At 38.0% G+C, this 13006-nt stretch overlaps 1 protein-coding gene across 1 annotated transcript in view; it reads right to left on the reverse strand.

Annotated features, from left to right (window-relative positions):
• Positions 1–850: 850 nt before the first annotated feature.
• Positions 851–13006, reverse strand: part of vwa8 (von Willebrand factor A domain containing 8) — a 100039-nt gene continuing 87883 nt past the window's right edge. Inside the window, exons 40-44 of the mRNA XM_016564076.1 lie at positions 12483–12608; positions 9230–9388; positions 4524–4622; positions 2671–2909; positions 851–1320 (exon numbers count right to left, since the gene is read on the reverse strand). Of these exons, the coding sequence (XP_016419562.1) occupies positions 1212–1320; positions 2671–2909; positions 4524–4622; positions 9230–9388; positions 12483–12608 (732 nt within the window). The 3' untranslated portion in view covers positions 851–1211. The remainder of the gene's footprint in view (positions 1321–2670; positions 2910–4523; positions 4623–9229; positions 9389–12482; positions 12609–13006) is intronic.

Here is a 13006-nt window from a genome sequence, read left to right on the forward strand (position 1 = left end):
AGAGGGGCGGGGGGAGCAGGGCTCATTAGCATTTAAAGTGAACATGCACTAAAATGGGTTGCTGAAAACAGAGCTGATTTTGACAAGGTAAAAAGGATGTTGTTTTACACTACCACTGAGACATTTTAACCAAAGTATGTTATAGACTTTTAATTAAGACCATAAGGAATCATATCAACTTGTGGAAAATGGGCATCCGATGACCCCTTTAAAACAACAACTGTCAAAATTAAAATATCATCTAGTAATAATTTCCATAACACTATGCACTTGTGCAAATATTCTAGACTCATACAGTTCAGTCCTGATACATCACAGAATCACTATGGATTTGTATGTAGTATTGTCCATACACAAAACCGTGCCCCTTGAGACTGAGGGTGTATGGAGGGCAGACAGGTCTCTGGTCTTTTTTGACATGTCCAGGTCACCATAAAAAATTATATTTATTATTTTTAATGACAAATATGCTTATTTTTTATGACAAATAAGCATATTCCCCTAAATTCTCACCACCATAATGTTGTTTTTTTTATGGACATTTTACTTTCATGTTTTTTAGTTCTATTTATTCTCAATTGGGGCTTGACATTGATTTCATTCAGACTTTTTATTGTATTAAAAATATTGCAATTATAAATTAGCATACATTGTTTTTTTTTTAATTAACATACATGGATGTCAGTTATTTTATTCTTACTGTTTTTATGGGAATTTTACTTTTTTTGTAATTCCATTTATTCCCAATTCGAATTCTCATTACTGTCATTCTGAACTTTTTATTGTATTAAAAATATATGTTGAAATACATTTTTTTTTAAATCAGCTTACATAAACATCAGTAATGTTTTACCTTTTTTTTATTTTTACTGTATTCATGGACATTTTACTTATGAGCTTTTTGTAATTCCATTTATTCTGAATGGGGATTCTCATTACTCTCATTCCGAACTTTAAAGAATGTACTGTAAGTACAATAAATCAATTTTATAACATATTACTATATATATATTATTACATTACATTAAAAGAATGAATGGTAATGAAAATTCAGGGAGAAAATGTGCTCAGTATAAATAAAAGTATAATTCCTTTTTTTTTTTGATTTTCCAGTGAAATGTAACCCTGATTTTTATCATGAGATTCGACCTGTTGCTCCTTGTCATCAGTGACATGCCAATTTCAGTGTGATTCGCCCAACTGGAGTTCTCTCAGGCACTGGACAGCATGGTGGATGTGAAAATCTGCTGAAGGATTTGGGGGATCTGCTTGGTGTCCATGGCGACAAAAGATCGTCCGGCCGGCAGAGTCCTCTGGAGCCTGCATGTCGGAGAGAGAAAAGAGCCCACATCAAACATTAGCAATGCAAATGAGCTTTTCCTCCCCAGTTCCTACTCCTGCCTAGGAGGGACAATGGCTGTCATTCACAGTGAGGCTGATAAGATACAGGGTCTTGGGAAAAGCCTGTTGGTTAAGAGGGGCTGAGAGCAAAGTGCCGCCCATGTCCTTTCACTTTGCTGCCGCCCCTCCTTCCTCACTAATCATTCATGACTGTCATTTAGTCTCTTTAAAAAGAAGGCACATGGACTGCTCTTTAAATCACGGAGGCCATGAAAAGACAGCCTATATGGGACGTGTCCGACCACCACGGTGGCGCCTTCCGCATGCCTTCAAGCTCTCCTTATGTGCACTCTGTGAGCCAAGACCCACAAAATCCACCAAATAACATGAACAATGCACCAAAGAGAGCTGTACATGAGCCTATAGACTCTCGTCTTTTATTGGAGAAAGGCCGTACAAATCATACAAGCCACAGCAAAGTGATGACATAAAGGGAATGCTAATTACATTTCAAACTCATTATGCTTTATATTGCCGCCCTGAACATTTGAGACTTTGCACTGCAATTAGCACTGAAATGGCCCTTGTTTTTTTTAAGTGAACTTTAGAAACCAACTTTCACCGCACGGCAGTTCTGCTGAAATGCCACTTGCCGGTTCTAATCCAGGCTTAACCTTTAACCAAGCATGCTAACGTTTAACACGCAACCTGCTGCGGGACATTAACCTGTCCGCCTGGTCTCCTAGGGAACCGATGAAGATGGCGAAGGCATTGACCTGCGGGTTACTGGTGAGGGCGCGTGCGAACCGGTCGGGGCTGATCCCGTAGCGCTCCAGGTTGGCATCGCTCAGCACGATGACGAAATGCTCGTCGGCTTCTTCATGCGCCAGCTCCTTCATGGCGTGTTCGGTGCCCTCCAGCGTGTAGTCTCCGCTCATGCAGGTGCACTCTGTGAGTCAAGACCCACAAAATCCACCAAATAACATGAACAATGCACCAAAGAGAGCTGTACATGAGCCTATAGACTCTCGTCTTTTATTGGAGAAAGGCCGTACAAATCATACAAGCCACAGCAAAGTGATGACATAAAGGGAATGCTAATTACATTTCAAACTCATTATGCTTTATATTGCCGCCCTGAACATTTGAGACTTTGCACTGCAATTAGCACTGAAATGGCCCTTGTTTTTTTTAAGTGAACTTTAGAAACCAACTTTCACCGCACGGCAGTTCTGCTGAAATGCCACTTGCCGGTTCTAATCCAGGCTTAACCTTTAACCAAGCACGCTAACGTTTAACACGTGAGCTGCTGCAGGACATCAACCTCACCTGTCCGCCTGATCTCCTAGGGAACCGATGAAGATGGCGAAGGCATTGACCTGCGGGTTACTGGTGAGGGCGCGTGCGAACCGGTCGGGGCTGATCCCGTAGCGCTCCAGGTTGGCATCGCTCAGCACGATGACGAAATGCTCGTCGGCTTCTTCATGCGCCAGCTCCTTCATGGCGTGTTCGGTGCCCTCCAGCGTGTAGTCTCCGCTCATGCAGAACTGCGAGTGGGCATACATGGTCTGGGACGGTGGCGTACAGCAGAAGAAGAGGTTATAATGCATATTCAGAGGAATGAAAAGACCATATGCTAAACAGTTTTTAGTGCACTTCCTGTGGGGTGGCTGGCGCACACATAGTTCACACATGGAAGTTGATTCTGGACAACATATCAGTATTTTTGCACATGGGAAATAGAGTCAAAATAGTTGCTGGAGAATTATCTGCCTCAGTTGAGCATACTAGTTTTTTACCTGCTGGCTGATTAGACACATTTTAAACTTGTGAGCTGGCACACACTAGAACAGCACAGGCACACTTTTTGCAAATTGATCAGGATGTGTGGCTTTTTTATCGTGCACTACTTTCAATTTTAATACAATCTTGTAGTGTGCTCTTGGCTTTAAGGCAAGTCAGTTCACTTGGCGGTAATCTTGGCAGAGCCAAGAGTAAAAATATGAATTTGCCAATGTTTTAAAGGGGTCATGAACTGAGAAATCAAAATACCCTTGATCTTTTGACATATAAGAGGTCATTGTGCTATAAAAACATCCTGTAAGTTTCAGAACTCTAAACTTTCTCGTTAGTCTAAAAACAGCTTATATTGAAGCCCGTCTGCCAAAACGACAGCTTGGAATGTGCCACTCTATGATGTAATAGTGTGGATAAGCACCGCCTCCGCAGAAGATGATCAACGCCTGCTTCTACATCGCCCCGCCCACCGATTCTACATCACTGCCTGTTTAGCCCCGCCCAGTAAATGAAAATAGTAGGTAAATGACAAGAGCAGAAAACGCAGGTCTACGCAGAAACCAAACAATAAACTTGATTTGAAGAACTTTATTCTTCATAAAGTTCCAGACCGCATCAGTAAGAACACAGTCCTTTGTTCACTTCCACGGATTTGTTTTCAAACAAAGCAAAATTCGTTGCAGGATTTTCAGAAGGATTGAAACTACAAGTCGATGCTGTGCCGACTATATTGGATCTGACAGTAACAGTGTGAGTAACAGTTTTCATTACATGGTCACTACTGCTTTGTCTGTTAAACAGATCATTTGATGTGAGTATTTATGCATTTTTAACCTAAATCACAGCAGCGTCCATCTGTGAAGGACATAGACCGTCAAACACAACTGTTAGCCAATCATAGCAGAGTCTTCAATCCGCCACACCTATTCAAACAGAGCGTTCTGATGAGGGGGGTTAAAAACAGGGCAGAAAATAGCCCATTACTTCTAAATTATGGTTTTTGATGTAAATATTTTGATAACATTATAAGTGGACCTCAGAGAACAGTACAAAAAACAAAACAAAGGCAATTCATGACCGCTTTAAATGATTTTTTGCAGTGATGGCTGAAACCAGGGGAACTAGAATTTTGCTTTGGAAAGAAATGGGATTGTTTCAGTTTTGAAGGCCCCGATCTGGCTGCAGTCGTGCGTCAGTGAATCCCAGAGAACATCTCTGAGAATTTATGCTTGACTTTCTTCCTGATGTGGTCACATAAGACAATAGGAGGAATTCTAGGAGAAACGCTGGCTACTACGTCAGCACATGTGAATTCATAAGAGCATCGACTTCAAAACAAACACGGGAAATGAGGTCACCCCTGCATTACAGAAGCATTACTGTACCTTCAAAACCTTCAGCCTCTCCTTGTTGTTCTTGGGCACTTTGTCACATCTGACCAGTTCTATGTCAAACCCGTCTCCAGAGTGCCCCATAATATCATACTACAGAGGAAAAAACAGGAAGGAGTAGAAGGGTTAGACCACGCTGCTAAGAAAATAACAAGCCAAACAATTATATGCCCAATGCATTATTAGAAGTGTACCTTAGGGTATTTTTGTCATTGTAGATTTCTGAGATGTGTCAAAAATGCACATCAAGATGAGACACATTTGTCTTGAACAAGTGAGACAGGACACACAATATTGGATAAAAATCTACCAAATAACTGTACAGCAGTTTCTGTCTGGAATCCATCACAAAGAAAACTCAAAGTTTGTGTAGACTTTGCAATCAGAATTTCAGAGATAAGTTTTTCCACAGATAAAGATTAATCCACAGACAGCATTTACTTCCAACTCACAAACTCTTGTGATGTGATGCTGATGCAAATAAGTTAAAATTACACAACAATCTGGATGGCAGACACACAGAGTTGATGTTATGGGTTACACTCATGAATAGTCAATCAAAATGGGAAGTTTCATAATAATCTTTTGTCCAGCTCAACAGTGAGCGAGTGTCTTTGCCAACAGTGCAGCAGTTGATGACACTGACAATCTGAAATACATCAAATTCCATTACGTCAATGTCTTCGGCATACATTTGGCTGGTCCTATCAAGGGGACACTAGACCTCAAGCAACATGCCCATGGATGTGTACTGTAAAGCAAGGTTGCAGAAGTTGATAGAAATTCCTAGATCAGATCTGTCTGGTTAACTTTACACAATATCTGGGAGTCAGAGTGGACTGGTTTTAATCTGTCTAACATATTTTCAAGGTTATTTGTCAGAAAAATCATCAGTATGGACCACACTCTATGTTGATTGTCAAAGGTTGACAACATGAGACTAAGGGGACACAGAGTAATGTGTAACCAGCAGAGCTGAGCGGGTCAAAGGACAAATGAGAAGAATGTGTGTGACACCTGCCTTTAGATCACAGGTGGATGAGTTATCAGATGCACTTTTATGTAATGCAGATTATGTAAGTGTCACAGAGAAACAGATATATGACAGGCCAGCTGGAAGAGCAAACAGCTCGTTTGACAGCTAACATGGGGCCATAAAGTCTGGCGGCCCTCACACACACATGCACATTAACATACTTACCATCTCACATATCACTGTCACTTCATTCATCTTTGTCACCATCTATTACACTCTACAGTAACTGAGCTCTGACTAGGGCTGGGCAATATAGCTAAAATATATACACTACTGTGCACAAACGCAAGCATCAGTATTGGGGTCAGCAAGTATATATATATTTATTTATTTTAAAAAAGTATTATTATTTCACTAAAATGTTAAGCAGAACAACTGTTTTCAGCTCTAATGATAACAAGAAATGTTTCTTGAGCAGTAAATCAGCATTTTAGAATGATTTCTGAAGGATCGTGTGACACTGAAGTCTGGAGTAATGATGAAAAAATGATGGAAAAAATTCAGCTTTGCATCACAGGAATAAATTACATTTTAAAATATATTCAAATAACAAATAGTTATTTTAAATTGTAATAATATTTCACAATATTACTACAATTATTAATATTACAATATTATTAATTTTACGGTATTTTTTTTATCAAATAAATGCAGTCTTTAAAAAAAATTATTTTTATTACTCTTTTCCTTTATGTATTTTTGTCTGTATTTATTTTTACATTTATTTTTATTCTATTTTTAACTTTTATTGGTTTGGTCCTCCATACACTACTGGTTTGTTTTTCATGGTCAAAAATGTATATTATATATTTAAGCAATATCGATATGTATGCAATGCACTGCCCTGTGATAGAGTGATAGAAAGAGCTAAACGTTTCAGTGCCGTTGGTAGCCAAATTCCTGCACCGGATCCAGCTGTTTTATAAATATAACACAATCTATATTTATATGGTCCAGCCTCAGATCTGACCCCACACATTGAAAGTGTTGATGCACATTAGAGCAGAGCGGGATAATGTGAGCCATTGACAGCCGCAGCTGCATATCTTCCGCTGTCTTCCTCCCCCAAACTCCCCGGGATGGAGATAACAGATCATCTTTTGTGCGGCCCCTACAAATCTGCGAGCAGCTCCCAACAAGAGCCATGATTCACTGCCTCCAGAGCATCTGCCAGCAGCTCAGACGGACAGAGACGGAGAGATGCAGGCAGGAAAAAGAGGAACATCAAGTGAAAGAGCGACTGAGAGACAGATGCGTCCCAGAGAGCTGCTAACCACTAATCAACCTAAATCGGCACGACTGTCTCCATGGCAAACGATACCTTACTTCATTTTTATTTCCAATGGCAACCTCCATAACAGTGTGTCAGCATGTGTGGTGGGGACATCCCTATTACTCATCAGAGCGGCCCAAGACTTTCACTCTTTGAGGACGTCAACAGAAGGGCTGTTTCCATGGTGTGTTGCCTGGCAATGGTTTATTGTAAACAGATTTAGCTATTTTTATTGAGTTTGTGGTGAGAAGATTTCGATAGATCAACATGTACTGACTATATTTGAACTCTGTGGTCAACTTAAGATGATGGCCATCAAAATGAGATTGACTGAGCAGAGGCGTGAATTCATTTCAAATGAAAGGCTTTGTCCCAAAATCTAGTGAGCCACCTTGCTGTCTAAATAGTCTAGGCAGCAATTTCATTCAAATGGAATCATAAATGACTAAGCTGGTAAACTGGTGTTGGTTAGTTTAAACCAGTCTTCTAGCTTGACTAGCTGAAAAGTGCCTAAAATCTTTCTAACATCAGTAAATTCATTAAAAAAATTTTTTTGGCAGGGATGTTGCAAAGTTATGACGGCGTTTTACTGCCATGTTAAAAAATAACAAAAATATAAGATTACGAGATTAAAGTCATAATATTTTGAGAAAAAAGTCAAATTTACGCAAATAAAGTCAAAATATTTTGAGAAAAAAAGTCAAAATGATGAGAATAAAGTCGCAGCAATACGAGAATAAAGTCAAAATTACGAGAATAAAGTCATAGCAATGAGAATAAAGTCTAAATATTTTGAGAATAGTCAAAATTATGAGAATAACGTCAAAATATTTTGAGAATAAAGTAAAAATTACGAGAATAAAGTCAAAATATTTAGAGAAAAGTCAGAATTCCGAGAATAAAGTCGCAGCAATATGAGAATAAAGTCAAAATATTTTGAGAAAAAGTCAAAATGACGAGAATAAAGTCGTAGCAATATGAGAATAAAGTCAAAATTACGAGAATAAAGTCATAGCAATTACGAGTTTAAAGTTATAGGAGAGTATAGCCTAATTTGGGCATGCAAATGGCCCAGATTGGGAGCACTGGGAGAAATTCCAGGGGCCTGACAACTGATTTGAATATATGTGGGATTATTAGCAGAAATCATACCATGCGTCATACTCACAGGGATCGTATGCTTGGAAATAATATTTCATGCCTTCGAATGCATTCATTATTTGTAATGCGCCAGCCACCCAATAATAGCAATAAGCTTTGTGCTTTTGGTACTTTTAATATAAAACAAAGTCTCAGCTTTCAGATACTGTCAGTTTTATAGCGAAATACAAACAACATGTCTTACAATAATGTGTCACGCTCTTTAATGAAGCGTGACAGAACACTGTACTCGCCTCAGTTCAAGCGGCATGTGTATCAATCATCTTTTTTATTTTGCAACTTAATTCTCCTAAATTTGACTTTATTCTCAAAATATTTCGACTTAATTCTTGTATTTTTGACTTTTTTTCTCAAAATATTTCCACTTTAATCTCGTAATCTTAGATTTGTTTAATTTTTTAGTGTGGCACTAAAACGCTGTTGCATAAAGCTAATATTAGTAACTCTAAAAAGCACAAAATAAATCACATGCATTAATACTGAATAAAATAATAGTTTATTTTGATAAATTTTTTTATATTAAATTTTTTACACTTTTTTTTTTTTAGCAATGATTATAAAGTTACAAGATTTGTATTTCAAATAAATGCTGTTCTTTTCAACTTTCTATTAATCAAAGAATCCTGAATAAATCTATCATGGTTTGTTCAACATTATTATGCAGCACACCCATTTTTTTACATTGATAATAATAATAATAATAATAATAAATGTTTCTTGAGCAGCAAATCAGCATATTAGAATAATTTCTAAAGGATCATGTGACACTGAAGACTGGAGTAATGATGCTGAAAATTCAGCTATACCATCACAGAAATAAATTACAACGTAAAATATATTCAAATAGAAAATAGCTATTTTAAATCATAATAATCTTTCACAATATTTCTGTTTTTTTATTGTAACAAATCAATGCAATCTTGGTGAATATTAGACATGCTTTATTAGAATGCTTTCAAAAGCATTACAAAATCATACTGACCCCAAACTTTTGAAGAGTAGTGTACATTTACAACCACTTGTGATAAATTTGTCCACCACCTTGGATGGATTTTTTCTCTTAAATCGGAAAAATGCATTATGGGTTTGCCTTCTGTATGAAGGAAAAATGTCATGGGACCTTAGAATTTGCTCAGAAGAAAGAATCGAAAATACCAAACTTCCATCTACTTTGGAATGGTCTTAAAATGGGTCTTGGAACAGAGCCGATGACTGATTGTCAAATCTCACCTTAAACTTGTGCTCGTAGCTCTCAAGAGCCTCCATCACCATACACACAGCTTCCATGGAGCGCTCCAGACGGCCGTCCACGCCATTAAAGCGATACATGCTGCCAGAGACGTCCGCTAGCAGACGTAAACGCTTCGGCTTCTGCTGAGGAGACCCCAACTGCAGCCAGACCAGAGGAAAAACACATAAGTCATTCACACGTCCAGACTCAAATGACCAGACAAATATTTAATTGGGAAAATCGTTTAATACAGTTTCTATGTGGTTGCTTTAATTGCAGCGTTCTATTTAGCCAGACTCCTCTTCTCAAGGGCTTTATGGTCAGTGAGGTTTTTAATGGATTATACAGGAGCCACATAATATATTGAAGTTATTACAATCAATTCAAAAAGCAGATTTTAAATGAGGGCTTATGGGAAACTGTAAATATTATGTGACATTCTTGCTGTGACTGTCTGCTAAACTGGCATTCACAATTACCAGTAGAAGAAACAATATGAATAGAAGGAAGAAAATTGTTAGTCAACCATCAGGAAATCTAATAAATAATAATGCTACAACTTAAATGTATAGGGTATGGCAGTGGCGGGTTTGGGGGGAGGGGGCACAACACTAAGCACTGAAGATAGAAAGGGATTTTTTTTTTCAATAATTAAACACTGCGTCGTCAGCTGGTATTGTAGCTTTATCACACTTGCACTTAACATTTTATGAAAATCAAGCTCAAATGGAGTTGTTTTTTGACCAGCGAATGACGGAGATCTGTGTTTTGTCTGTCATTAGAACGGCTGTATCTGAGGCAGCAAGTGCATCGCATTATACGCTTTCATCAACTTACAGGTTATAACTTTTATTGTAGCTATAAGGGCGCTTAGTTTTTCTTGTCGTTTAATACACTTGGCCATAATCCCATGATATAAACGATGAAGCGCTATATGCACAGGATATTTAAAACGTATACTGGCTACAACTAGACGGCAAAAGATTCTTCTCCGCTCTTCAAACACACAAAAAACATTCGCCTTTACAGACATAGTGTTTGAGTAAAGAAAACGCTGTACTTATTCAAACATCAGTTATGTACCCTTGCATTGCGAACAAGCGGAGATCTGTCTCCAGGCTGTGTGCGGCGCATCATTCTGATTGGATGCGGGGTGAAGTTACGAGGTTTCGCTGACAGTTTGAGGATCCAATGGCGTTATACGAGGTTTAGTGACAAGCTCTTTTGAATGCTTTTCATTGGTTAAATATTTGTAAAACCCTCAAACAGACACAAGGAAGAATAATAGTACTGATTTAAAATAATAATAACGTAATATAATAGAGATATGAAGTTTGGATAATTTTCCACGGCACACCTGACTGGGCTAGGGTATGGCGACTGCCGCCCCTGGCGTTCTTTCTCCTGCCCCCTCCTTCGAGGACTCTTCAAGCAGGTTGCCAGATTGAGGACACACAACAGGAGCCTTATAATGTAAGTTGATTTATCTGTCTTTTAATATGCCTCTGGTTATAGATTATAGCTTTTTATATAGATGCCGAGGCTTTTTAGGTCGGCTAGAATCTGCGATCTTTGACTCAGTTCATTTGCTGGCTTCCATGGCTGCAAAACACTTGTTTTCCGCCAACTGGCAACCTGGAGTGTCGAAATGCTATTGGGTAAATTGGCAGAGGGCGGAATCACACAGACCAAAACAAAAACAGACATTCCGACACGGAACACACATTTCAAAGCAGAATAACTGCCTGTAGCTTTGTTTTTCGGAGAAAAACTTTGCATGTTTTCTAAATATCTGCAAACATAAGGTATTTTTATGCTTTAGTACAGTCAAAAAATGACATACAGCACCTTTAAACAAAAAAAACAAAAACAAAAAAAAAACTATGCATGGATGCAAAGATTTTTTTCATTTTCATTTAGTTTAACTTGATGTGCTAAACTAAAATAAAAAAAAACTAATAAAAATGACAAAAATAATACAATTATTATTTGTTAAAAGTTAAACTTTACAAGGGCCTTTCGCACCGCGGGAACCTTTTCATAGTACCTGAACTAATTGTGGAACTACCCACTTTTTGGCATGTTCGCACCGCAGGAACTAGGAATGGTTTTAGTTCTAGGAACTCCGTTTGGAGGAACTAAATTAGCTCCTACTTCAGAGCAGGGTCTAAAACAGTTCTATATGAACTATCAGTGACTTAAGTGTATGCTGATTGACCAAACGCACGCAAAACACTGGCCACAAAGCCATGAAAACATATTTACTCCACGAACATGGAAACCAGCGATAACGGCATTTACCTGTTGTCTGCAGTGTTGTGTTCTTTTCTCAGCTTCGATGATATGTAACACTGCAAGTTGGCATAAAAAAATTAGTTTTTTATCCCAACTTTTTGCTCTTGCAATCGCGTAAATCGTGCGTTTACATCTCCATCTCCATTATGAAAAGACATCGCTGTTGGCCGCTTCAGAGTTCCTGCTGCTGGTGCGAATGCAACCAGGAAAACGGCCAGAGGGAGAAATTGGTTCTCTAGGACTAAGTTCCTAGAACTACGCGGTGCGAAAGCCCCTAATTAAAATGAAAAAGTACAATCTAAAAATAAAACTAATTTTTTGAATAAACGTTAATGATTCTAAAATAACACTTCATGGATGAATCATTCAAAGTAAGCTCAGTAACATCAATAAAACAGATAGGGTGAATTTTCATTTCGTGCCAACTTGGTTATTTAACCTAACCATGGTTATTTACTGAAAATGAGAGAATGTGTATTCATGTGTGTTTGTATTTGTTCTATGTGATGAATATTGAGTGAATATGAGCTCTCACCTCTGGCTCCAGCTCTCCTCTCTGTTGGCCGCTTCAGAGTTCCTGCTGCTGGTGCGAATGCAACCAGGAAAACGGCCAGAGGGAGAAATTGGTTCTCTAGGAACTACCCTGCTGGCTAGTTCCTAGAACTAAGTTCCTAGAACTACGCGGTGCGAAAGCCCCTAATTAAAATGAAAAAGCACAATCTAAAAATAAAACTAATTTTTTGGATAAACGTTAATGATTCTAAAATAACACTTCATGGATGAATCATTCAAAGTAAGCTCAGTAACATCAATAAAACAGATAGGGTGAATTTTCATTTCGTGCCAACTTGGTTATTTAACCTAACCATGGTTATTTACTGAAAATGAGAGAATGTGTATTCATGTGTGTTTGTATTTGTTCTATGTGATGAATATTGAGTGAATATGAGCTCTCACCTCTGGCTCCAGCTCTCCTCTGCGTTTATAAATGGCTTTCTCTCCTGTCAGGCCGTCAATGATCTTAGCATCGTCTAGCTCACCCAGAGCCTGATTCCTCAGCCACTGCCTCTCCTTCCCTTTAGCCTGAAAAACAAACACCATTTACATCTTCTACTATTTCAAAAAAGCTAATTCAAATTGTTTTCCTGTTATAAGCATATACAGAACAAAGTTTTGTGAGGATCAACACTAACACTATGAAATATTATTAAAAAAGAATACAAATACAAGTTCTATAATAAAATAGAACAATATGTAAATAAATAAAATGAACAATACATTTGTACTTATTAATCTATGTACAAATTATTTAATAAAAATACAACTATTTATTGTTAGTTCATTGTAGCTCAAGTCCATGAAATAATTTTAAGAGATACAACTTTTGATTTTAATAATGTATTAGTAAATGTTGAAATTAACATTAACTAAGATTACTCAGTGTTTCCCCTGCCATTATATTAGGGGGGCGGCCCACCCCC

The sequence above is a fragment of the Sinocyclocheilus rhinocerous genome, unplaced genomic scaffold, assembly GCF_001515625.1.
Source record: "Sinocyclocheilus rhinocerous isolate Xijiao unplaced genomic scaffold, SAMN03320098_v1.1 scaffold2245, whole genome shotgun sequence".
Taxonomy (NCBI): Eukaryota; Metazoa; Chordata; class Actinopteri; order Cypriniformes; family Cyprinidae; genus Sinocyclocheilus; species Sinocyclocheilus rhinocerous.